We start from the raw sequence: 12,517 nt of genomic DNA on the forward strand, positions 1-12,517 counted from the left end.
AATCTAAATCTTATGTTTAAGGCATGCATTTGTTTCTATAAAATCTGTAATAAATCTGGAGGAAAATATCTCTATGGATATCTGGTTGAGTTCAAAGGCTACTCTTGCCTGACATACTCAAGATCCCCAAAGCAAAAGTTCTCTCTAATTAACTCTAATATCTGTATCCGTATTTTCAATGTCAACATCTGGATTCAGAAAAATGAAATACAGATTTCTTCAGACTCTCTAACCTTTATTTGCAAAAGCCCCAAAGGAGGAGTATTTCCCAGTGTGAACAAAAATTACAATGTCTTTGACATGTATATCCCTGAGATGATGCTGGCCTATCACCCTGTCCTCAGCTTATGTCTTAAATATCAAAGAATTTACCATGCAAATGCTAAAAGAACAGTGCAACGCTGCATAGAAAGTTATGATACCTAGTGTTTCCAATTGGTATCCCTGCAAAAGAGAACACACAGAGGAGTTGAACCTGTGCTTGTTAAGCAGGTCTTCTGAAAAACAGAAACTTGAGATTATGTGAAATGGCTCAATCTTCTGACACACTTACAAGGTTCTTAATTTTCCAGTAATTTTCCAGATAAATCCATTCTGAGTTCAATATGTGTAAATAAGAAATATTTCAGATTTTGGACAGTCAGTAGGAGGTTCAAACCAATTTTTTTGGCTAAATAGATGCTGATCTGTAGTTTTTATTAGTTGAAAGCGAAACCATCTGTTTGAGTAGAAACAGATTTTTGTCACAAGGGAGAAAGAGTGAAAGTGATCTCACTGAAGCTAACAGGACTCTGAAGGTCAGTTAGGTACAGTGGGCTTGGCAATAAGCTCCTTTGGGTCAAGGAAGTCCTAATATCCTGGAAGATGCAGTGCAAACTGGTCTAATTTAAACCTCTGAAGTCCTGTGAAAGCTCCAATAGATTAAATGGTTGATTAGTAAATTACATACAAAAAAGACAAACTACTCATGGAAAAAAATTACCTGTACAACTGCCAATAAATCATCAAAATAATAATCATTTTTCACAAAGTGATAAGTATTCCAAGTACATAAAGGCAGATATACCATTAATCATGGTTTTCTTCTATTTAAAAAATCTATTTTCAGATTTACTTTGTAGAAGAGGGTTCAGAAGAGGCTATACTAAGTAGGAATAACCTAATGGTTTGGAAGGAGTTAAAAACAGATACCCTGATGACTTCAAGAAGTAAAAGGGAAATAAAGCCAACCAGAGGAAATGAGGGTGGCAAGAAACAGCAATAGGACAGCTATTTCAAGATCATGGAATCAGCTTGTACTTCTCTCTCCTTCAGTTGCCAAGCACTGTAGATTTTTCCTTTACATTTCTTTGGACATTTTCTTTTCTTTCCATTCCAGGCCTTTAATGACCTCACCCCAAGATTGCTGCAATGTCTCCTAGCTCATCTTCTCTGAAGCTTCAATTTACCCTCCCCTTCTTCCTAGCTCAGCTTCCCTCTTATTTTTTTTTTCTATTTACAGACCTCAGCCAGATCAACAGTCTCTTAATAGAGCTTTTATAGTGTTTTCTTAAAATTCGATAGCTTAAAGTCACTTCCTTAACTCATTAATGACCTAAATCATATAACTGTATCCCATGTAATAAACACTTATTCCTCATCTCTCCTCAACATGAATCCTCTCTTTACTGTATCCTCCTAGACACCTTGCTCAATCCCAACACAGCACATGACGGAGTGCTGCAGCAAGCAGCAGATGTTAGTTTGTCCACAATATCCATTATTTCCATACTAAGCGAAGTCCACATACTTTTCAGATCACAATGTGCCTAGTTAAAACATTACATTTCTGAGCCTCCCTTGAAGCTAGGCATAAGAATGTGACACAGTTTATATCCAATGAGACATAAAGTCTGCTAGAAATTTATAGACATAAAATCTGCTAGAAAAAAGGTACCAAATTACGTTAGTCACCAAGATTTTACCGTCTATCATATTCCTCTAATTGTTGATTCTATACCATAGGCATTGAGATTTATAACCACCCAGTACCTAATTGATCTCTCTTTTAAAAAACCAATCAGCATATTGTTTATGGTTTAGAACTGATCTAAGTCATCACTGTTGGTCTAGATCCACTTGGTAACTTAGCATCAGTGGATGCTATGAGCTAAAAAGGGACCTAAGGAATTGAGCCAAATTTTACCCAAATTCTAAAGACAACTGGAGTCATACTCTGTCTACCTTAGGTGACTGTCGTCTCACTAGAAAACTGCCAACTCAATCTGTGGCTCAAAAGGTAAAGTTAGGTCTTTACAAAGGTATTGCTTATCATAGTATAGTAAATGTTATTTAATGCTCATCATTTTCCTTGTCAGTTATTACTGTATAATACAGAATTAACAGATCTCTGTATATATTTTGAGAGAAAAAACTTCTTTTTTTTTCAGGTGAATAGTGTGATTTCTCTCCCTTCCTTAGTAGAAATTCTCAGTATGGGAATTTTACTAGTGGTTTTAATAGTGAGTCAAAAGTGTGAGAACAATTTGATAATGCATTTTAAAAAAACTGAAACATGGTTTCAAGAGACGACTCCATTTACGCAATTAGATACAATTACATAACACTGAAATGGAATGAACTGCAGTGAAAATGCAAAATTGTAAATATATCTAAAAAAATAAATAGCCTGTAGGCCTTTAAGGAGAAATGAATATATAAGAAGAAAAGGCACAACTTTCAGGCACAACTCTCTTGGGCAACCAGCCTGCTTGAGCAGAACAAGTAAAATAGGACAGTTTCCAAATATACTTTCTTTGGGATAGCACTTCTATGAAAGTGATTATCAAAAGCAGTTGTATCAACAGTCTCATTATTAAAACCAATCCATTTATTTGGTTGGTTTGCTTCCTGCCCTTCTGTTATACCCTCTCCAACTAAAAAGATGTTTCATTGTTAGTGATGTCTCCTGGATTTTCTTTACGTGGAAATTATTTTGAGATTAAATATAATTACAGTTTAGCCTTGTAGTCATAACTTCACCTACTCGGACCCTTAATAATGACAGGGTAGAAGTAGAGTTGCAGTTTTATTTTTATTACTCACCTACAACATTAACTTAGCTACATGGCATACAGAGGGAAGGAGAACAGTAAAACCAAATCAACAAAAGCATTGGTCAAACTGTGAAACGTATCTGCTAATAGCTGTATTCATTCCCTGATAAAAGATGTCTACCAAGTAGCTACCATTAAAAAAATTCTTCTTTCTTCTATGTTCTATTTTGTTGAATTACTTATCAAGAGTGAAAGAAAGGTGGGGATACCCCTGGTGGCACAGTGGTTAAGAATCCACCTGCCAGTGCAGGGGACACGGGTTCGAGTCCTGGTTCGGGAAGATCCCACATGCCGCGGAGCAACTAAGCCCGTGCGCCACTACTGAGCCTGTGCTCTAGAGCCCACAAGCCACAACTACTGAGCCCACGTGCCACAACTACAGAAGCCCGCGTGCCTAGAGCCCGTGCCCCGCAACAAGAAAAGCCACCACAATGAGGAGTCCACGCACCTCAATGAAGAGTAGCCCCCGCTCGCCGCAACTAGAGAAAGCCCGTGTGCAGCAACAAAGACCCAACGTAACCATAAATTAATTAATTAATTTTTATAAAGAGAATCAAAAAAAAAAAAGAGTGAAAGAAAGAAAATGAGCAGATTTACTATGAGTGGAAATAATTTAAAAGCAGGAAATGTTGACTTACGGTATACAAGGAGACCTTCCAGAATCCTTTTCAAAAAAATAGCAATAGCTTTTTATTCATCACCAACTGCTCTGCCATCCATCTGCAATCATTTTTTTAAAAGCTTTTTTAAAGTATACCTAGAATTTCATTTTACTTCAATAATCTTCAGTGTGAAGACTTCCTCAAAGAAAGACTTTCTTTCCTACAGCTTCAGTAACCTGTTTTCAACTCTCTTATGAGACAAAGGAAATTAAATAATAAAGATAATTCAAAATGAAGAGTAATAAACTACAAAAATTAAATATGGCATGGAGAACACAGAATGATGTGACTAGTATTTTCTAAATGGCATTAATTTCACACCCATATCCTACTCTCTTTAGCTATTTCTTTATATAGACTTTTTTCCACAGCTCAGAACCACAAAGTAGTATCATTATACATTATAGTTTAAGGCCAGCCATTGACCTGGCAATCTAATTTACTTTGCTAAAATTGGAAAATCAAATTCCTCTTCCCAAATATCCCTATCCAGGATACTGCAAAATCCAGTTGCTCAATAAAATCTGACTTTATGTCCTCTACACCCTCTCCAAAATTCTGCAGGCTCCACTTAAGTCAGAGAGAGGGATCAAACCCACAACTCATTTTTTCTTTCCAAGTTACACGTAACTTTTGAATTCAGAAATGGCAGAAAATATATTTTATTCAACTTCCTCAAGTCCTCATATTACTCAGGATGAAAAACTTTGATACTAGGGATGTCCTCACAATGACTTTGCTCAAATAAACAGATGCTCAAACGTTTTTGAGCCCATGTAACTTATACTCTTCAGATTATAAATGATATAATTATATTACAGCTTGTCAAATTCATCACCTAATAAGTCAAAGGAATCTATCTCTGAATCTTGGACAGTTCTACAGTTCAGTTTTTCACATGTGTTTTCCTTTGTAGAACAATTGTTAAAAGGAGGTTAATCATTTCAATTCACTCTTTACTGTGAATTCCAAATTTTTAAAATAGTGTGGCAGAAAGGTAACCTAGTACATATTTTAATTATTTTATATTTGAAAAAATTAGACTAAACTGTGCTTGCCAACTGTTTTTAATCAAAGAGTTAAAATAGTAAAGTCTTTCAAGTGACCACAAAGTAATGACCAAATAACATTTACCTCGCTTATTCTGTCATTCAACAAACATGTGCCTATCAAATCCAAAACATTATATTACATTGAATTATACTGCTCTCAATAAATGCGCTTAACCTTTATACCACAGGCACAAAGTGGTATAAAAGTCTATCTGAAATTCTGGAGTCCAAATATTTTTAATATTTGCACATTCGTCTTTAATATTGATTTCATTAACAATATAATGATTGATCAAAATATATTTTATACAATGTATTTAGATCCTGGCTCTCCATTATGTAGTAGTTGAATAAATGGTATGACTTACTTCCATAAGCTTTAACATCTTCATCTATAAAATGAAGATAATACTTAGCTGGCAGCTGAGCATTACATAAAGTAACACAGGTGAACATCCTGCAGTGTTTCCTGTGCCAGACACTGCTCTAGGTGCTGAGGTTATGGTCATAAGTGCAAACATAAGAAACAACATTCCTGTCCTCACAGAGGAGGAGCAGCTGGCTAAGCTGACCGAGAAGGAGATACAGGAGGAAAACTAGACAAGCTGTGGTATCATAAAAGCCTACAAAATAAAGTGTTTCAAAAGAGGGAATATCAAAAAGGAACTTGAGGTGACTGACTGTGAAGGGGCACAAAGGAACTTTCTGAAGTAGTGAAAATGTTGATATCATGATTGAAGTGGTGGTTTCACAACTGTTTCCATTTGTCAAAACTCATTAAACTGTACACATAAAATTGGTGATTTTTATTGTGTGTACATTATACCTCAATAAATCTGATTTCTAAAAAAATGTCTATGTCATGCAAAACAATTCTAAAAAGGGCAGAAGAGCTGTTCTAGATGAAAGGAGACTAAAGAGGTGTGACAAGTAGATGCCATGTATGACCTTGGACTGGATTCTGAATCCCTCCCCCCAAAAGCTATAAAGAATATTTGGGGGCAAATGTGGAAATTTGAATATGGATACTATATTAAACTCTATTGTATCAGTGTTAAACTTTGGTGTGGTCATTTTATTGTGCTTACACAGGAGAACATCCTTTTTTTAGGAGATGCATATTCAAGTATTTACGGGTGAAGTGTTAAAATGTCTGCAACTAACTCTCAAATGGTTCAGAAAAAAACACATGTGATTGTAAACAGACAAATAGATAAAAATGGAGCAAATGTGGAAAAATGTCAACAATTCTCGGTAAAGGTTCTCCATATACTCACTGTACTCATCTTTCAACTTTTCTGTAGATTTGAAGTTTTTAAAAATAAAAATTGGAGGACTGAAAACAAGAGGGAATAGTCAACCATGTCAAATACTGTTAAGAGGTCAGGTAAGATGAGAATGAAGACATGACCTTTGGCTTTGGCAAGATATTGGTCATTGGTGGCCCTTTTGCAAGAGCATTTCAGTAGGGGCAAAAGCTAGGTAAGAGTGGGCAGAGGAGAGAATGGGAGATAAGCAAATGGAGGCAACGAGTGCAGGTAACTCTTTCAAGAGCTTTGCTATGAAGGGTAGCAGAGAAACAGAACGTGGAATTAAGAGAGTCTCCCTACACCAAAACGAATACTAAGACATTTTGTACGTTGATGGGGATGATCCAGTAGCGAAGAAACTGATCATTCAGGATAGAAAGACTAAAAATGCGGGAGCAAAGTCTTTGAAACTGTGAGAAGGACTGGAATGCACAATCCAAAAGGAAGGAGTCACCTTAGATAAGGGTGATGATGATGACAATGACAAAGGTGGTAACAGTGACTAACCTAACAGCTAGGCACTATTTAAAGCATTTTTGCTCATTTAATTCGCACACAAATCTAAGAGGAAGGTATTAGTAATATCTCCTTTTACAGGAAGCCAAGTACAGAAAAGTTAATTAACTTGCCCAACTATACTTATCCAATAAGTAGCAAAGTTGGGATTTAGAACTCCATGGAAGATACTTTTCTCCCAGTGCAATAGGAAGGAAGGCAGAGTTTGTGGGTGTAGATGCAGCTGGTAGCAGAAAGATAAAGTAGCTCTTATACAATTACATCTATTTTCTCAATGTAGCATTTGGGTGAGTTCATCAGCTGAGGGGGTGAGGAGAGGGGATGTTGGATATTTGAGAAGAGAAGGTGAGAAATTCTTGTTTCAGATGGAAGGCAAGTGAATTTACTAGCAATGACAAGAGGTTGGGTTTTTTTTAGCATCTTTATCGGAGTATAATTGCTTTACAATGGTGTGTTAGTTTCTGCTTTATAACGAAGTGAATCAGTTATACATATGTTCCCATATCTCCTCCCTCTTGCGTCTCCCTCCCATCCTCCCTATGCCACTCCTCTAGGTGGTCACAAAGCACCGAGCTGATCTCCCTGTGCTATGCAGCTGCGTCCCACTAGCTATCTACTTTACATTTGATAGTGTATATATGTCCGTGCTACTTCTCTCACTTCGTCCCAGCTTACCCTTCCCCCTCCCCGTGTCCTCAAGTCCATTCTCTACGTCTGCGTCTTTATTCCTGACATGCAGTATTGAATGCCCCTTTGGAATTCACGGTCATAAATTTGAAGTGAATCTACTTGTCCTGACTGGATGATATTTCGTAGCAATTTTCAGCTGCTTGAGAGCAGGCATAAAGAGGATAGCTGGGCTTAACTAGGGTGGGATTTTTACAGGCAAGTGGGACCTAAGAAAAGAGGAGCCAGGAGGGTAGTTTGCAAGAGAGTGGTGATAGTGTGGGACATGGTATGTAGGCTGAGTAAGGAGGGGTGTATGGCCATGATGGATGTAATGGACACAGAAAAAGTGGTAGGGTCAGTGGACTGGAGATCTGTGAGGTCAGAGATACCCAGCTGGAGTGTGGGTATTACAGTAGGAGAGTAAGTAAGAGTCAGAGGGAGATGCCTGAAGAGGAGATTACAAATGGAGTGCCATTACGGATGATGATACGGTCTAGAGTATGACCGTGTGGATGGGAGGCTGAGGTAGTGCAGAAATAAAAGATGACTGGATCTAAAGAGGCCAGAGTGCTGGATGAGTCCTCTGTGTGGATGCTGAAGTTTTACAAAGAGCTGACAAAAGCAGTGGTGGAGAGTCATCAGTGAAGGTGGGATAGAAGACAGCAACAAAGAAGGGTAGGAGGAGTGTTATAAACTTGAAAGATGTTAGGAAGACCGAAGAAAAAAGGAGAGGTCATTTGGAAGTTGTAGTGGGGAGCAAAGATACTACCCTCCCCATCTGTAGGCTCAGAGGTATATGAGGTGGGGAGGAAAAATCAAGCTCTAATTTGAGAAGTAGCCCCAGTTAGAGCAAGAAGGTGAAGAGATGGTTCAGAAAAGAGGCTGAGGATGCAGCACAGGACTGAACACATGGTATATATTCAATCAGTATTTCCTGAATTTGAACCTTAAATTTTCTAATAGTATACTATATCCTAAAAAGGAAAACAAAACTTATTTACAAAGAAACCCAAACAAGATTAAAAAGGAAATGATCCTTTAATTATTGTATTTTTCAAATCCATGAAAAGGCTCATTTTCAAAAATTAGTCCCCTGGCCAAGAAAATCAGAATCAAACAGCATCTTATTGTTCTTGGCTTAATACAAACGGATAGTTCAGTGTTACGCAAGAGAATGCCTGGTTTTATTTTATAAGAATCTGAGATCAGAACAACAAAGTTAAGTGAATTCTGCCTTGTTGAAGCTTAGACAATAGCCTTTCTGAGCATAAGCTGACCAGAAGTTAAATCTATTACGGTTCAAGCAGAGAAACCTAGGTACCTATGGAATAAGATTAATAATATTCCCTAAGTATATTCTTTGGAGTATAATATAGTACACTTTGAAATATACTGTTCCACTTGAAGTTGTAATATGATTGCTCCATGAAAGCTTCAGAGGTACGCCTTTATTGAAGGAAGATAAGTTCGTCTCAATGTTATAGTTTGTTTCTTTAAAAAATTTGTTGTCTTTGTAAGACTAAGAAAATGTCATAATTCTTTTATGCTTTAACAAAAAAAAGTTTTATTTTGTGTCTATAACGTTGCCTCCTAAGCATTTCTAATAAGCTGTCTATATACAGCTAACTGAAATTCTATAGTCCTCTATGGTCTTAATATGTACAATGAATATCTAATACCTTTTCTCTAAGACTAAATTTTATTGGAGTTTATGTAGAATCCCAGTGTTTTGTTTTATAACTGTATTTGGTGGCTTAATCATGATCATCAATCAGAATGTGGATTGGTTCAACTGCAGGTTAAAGGGCTTTTCATTTTCGTCTTACTCATTAAACTATAAGGTTCCCATTACTAGACAGAAAATTTACCAGTAGTTCTATTACACCAGATAAATGGACTTGAGAAGGATAGCCAATTCTCCTAGTTTCATTAGAGCCTAATATGACGTGTCAGAGGAAGTAATCAGCCAGCAATATACACTGTGCTCATTTACGACACACAGCTGGTATTGGGAGTGAGCGATTTCTCTTTTCCATGAAGAACCCAGCTGGAAGTAATCTCTTCTTTACTAAATTTCTTTCGTACTTTCTTTATTCCTTATGGGACGTTCTCTTTGGGATACAGTGATTTCTGTGCTCGTCTTACTTTTCCTCCTAGACTCTAAGCAAGTACGCTATGCCTTAACATCTTTGGATACTCTCAAAGTATTAATGGTATTATTTGTATTTTATCTAATACCCAGAACTAGTGGGGGAACAAAATGCAATAGTAATACTATCAATATCAAATTCATCAGTATTACGGATTAAATATAAATAGGCTTCTTAGGTTTGGTCTGGGAATCATATCACCATTTATGTGATATAGGAAACTGCTTTGAGTTCCAACAACCTAACTTACAAATTCACTCTCAGAACACAGCAGGGACTTCTTATACATCATGTATTACCAGAAAGGCCCCAGACAAGTGTATAGATCAGTAAAGATGTTAACTTTTCCAATTTTGTAAATAAAAGAGAATGATTTTTTCTTTTAAAAATATAGTAATTTAAAAAGCAACTTTAAATTAAATCATTTACTTTTTAAAAGAGCACAAGAATTTAAAAATAATATTTTGTGAAAACAGTGGGAAAATGTTTCAGAATTAATGCATGGACATATAACTAACCAACTGAACATTTTGTGTCTTTTAGTTAATCCAGAGAATCTAGGTTAAACAAAGCAACTGCATGTCGTTCATAAACCAAAATTTCAACTTACCATTTATGTTTATTGCTGGTAATACAATTGACATCTTTGGTCTTGTAGTCTTGTTATGGGTGGTAGCTGGTAGCAGCAGGTGATCCTAAGATTAACAAAGAACAAGTTGTTACTCATAATAATTGGCTTAGTCCTATAACAAGTCAAATTCAGAGTTCTTAGGATGTCAACATTTCATCGCAATCATAAAAAAATGACAGTTTTTATTTGAACCTGGCTTTGGGGGTAATTAACTACAAACCATTTTACGATTCATTCATTCATAACGCAATAAACATTATGAATTACTGAATGACTATCATTACCAGGTACTACGTATCAATAGTATTCTTAGAATATTCCTAGGTTCTGATAACATATATGCTGCAGTATACTATAAAGAGTATTGGTCAAGCAGTCAGAACAGAGGGATTTTAATTCTAGCTCTGCCGCTGAATAGCTGTATGATCTTGGTCTGTTTCCAGTCCTGTAAAATGAGGAGGCTACACTAGATAATGTCACAAGACACTGAAGTTATCTAATAGAGTCATTTTCAAACTTCTTTTTTAAAGAAGAGGAATGTTCCCCTCACCCCCAAAAAAGAATTCTGACCCCAAATTACTGATACATAAAAGAGATTCTCACTGAAGCAAGGCCAAGGCCGAGAGCCTTGCCTGCTTAGCCTCCTCTTCTTCCTTTGAAGCAGCCAGTGTTACTTTTCTTTTGGTAAGCAACAGGTATATACTGAAGAAGATACATAGCTCTTGCCCTTAAAAACTATACAGCGTAGTGGAAGGGTTAAAAAAATTACAAGTGCATGTCTAGCATAACTATATAATTCTAAATGTGATATTGCCAACCTTTGATCATCTATAAATGACCCAGGGCATCTGAGGTTTCTAGTTTCCAACCACACAAATACTGCAATAAGAATGAGCCAAGAAGAGTTTGGCATCAAAAACAGGGTAGTATGAGTGTTTTAGAAAAGATAAACACATCTGTAGGTATTCCAACGCTGATTATAAATGACTTAATGACTTTGATATTAACTACTGTTTTCAATAACTCCTCTTTTTCCTAGCAAAAACATGGGAATTGTCACAGCAAAAAGGAAAAAAAGAAAAAAGTATATATATATAAATGTTTCCATTTAAGGGAGCATGATTAAACTGAGATAAAGCTGACACACAGTCTAACCCCTCTTGCTTTCTTTTCTTGTTCATTTCTCGTTCATTCAACAAACTTGCTATATGGAAGGACTCATCAAAAAGTAGGATTTGACATAGCTGAGAGTGATAAAAATTCAATGCAACTTAATTCAAAGTCAATGTGATTATGAAATATAAGTATCGACAAAGCTAAGAAAAAAATCTGTGAAAAACAAATTGAAATTAATGTACGTGAACAGAGCTGTACAGAAAACATCTGCAGTAACTGCTTGTGCTTTGTCTAATTCAAGGCAACATCTCCAAGAGAACATACGTGTTGTTTTAAAAAGAGGGGAAACGATGAGTGAAATTGTTCTTTTAGAATTCCAGCCTTGCAGCATGAGAGGTTTCTTTTTAAGTGCATTGTTAGACACAAAGATCACATGTTTCTGAGAGTAAGATAACATGATAGCCAAGACAAAACAAAACATGCTGATCTTCATGCCATGAAAATTATAAATGGCTAAACTCCTATAATTAAAATACTGCTTCAGGATCCCCAAAACTGAATGAGAAAACAAACCAACAAACTTACAAGCCCCAAATTAAGGCTACTGTAAAAATAAACACACTTAGATTCCATTGGTCATGGGTTAAGGTCAGGCTCAGACTTAAAGCTGAGTTTCCTGCTAAGATCTTACGATTTTCCAAACATAATGCCTCCTACTTTCTTCATTAAATTTCAAACGAAGCAGTTACTTTTGCAGCAGAAAACCAAAAATCACATTATTATTTGTGAAAAAGAAGAATCACATCTTGAATGCATAAAAACTATTACAGTTAACCTGCCTTACCTCTAATTATTAAAGGTTTGCAAAATGGGAGGAAAACCTATAATTTAAAGTGCTTGTTTACCAAGAGGCCTACAGGTTAGAACGGCAGGGAATCAAAGCTGGTATACTACAAACTCTAATTGTGCTTATTTTATATTAAAAAATAATTTGTACACACACATGCCTGGGACAGCATAGTTGTTTCATTTAACATTTACTTTCTCTTCCTCAAGTTAAATGTTTCTTGCCATAACAATGAGTCATCAATCATTTTTTCTCTCCAACTATGTTCATTTCACTTTTTATGGCATTGCACTAATCCTAACAGTGACATCTCCAGAGAAAAGGAGCCAGTCAACAAGTATTTATTGACTTCGTACCATTCATTAAAAAAAATTTACCGAGCATAGTGACCTGCCACGTACTCAGCACTGTGCTACAGACGATAGTTTCTTTTAAAGAACATAAATTCAAGCTTTTATTTTGTTAGGGA

The 12,517-nt window shown here is 36.1% G+C and overlaps 1 protein-coding gene across 4 annotated transcripts in view; it reads right to left on the reverse strand.

Annotated features, from left to right (window-relative positions):
- The window catches only part of ATF6 (activating transcription factor 6), a 222,147-nt gene that overhangs the window by 42,839 nt on the left and 166,791 nt on the right, over positions 1-12,517 (reverse strand). For all 4 annotated transcript variants that reach the window (XM_049709130.1, XM_049709129.1, XM_049709134.1 and 1 more), the window contains one exon: positions 10,065-10,149. In XM_049709130.1, coding sequence (XP_049565087.1) covers positions 10,065-10,149 — 85 coding nt within the window. The remainder of the gene's footprint in view (positions 1-10,064; positions 10,150-12,517) is intronic.

Source organism: Orcinus orca, chromosome 1 (assembly GCF_937001465.1).
Source record: "Orcinus orca chromosome 1, mOrcOrc1.1, whole genome shotgun sequence".
Classification (NCBI taxonomy): domain Eukaryota; kingdom Metazoa; phylum Chordata; class Mammalia; order Artiodactyla; family Delphinidae; genus Orcinus; species Orcinus orca.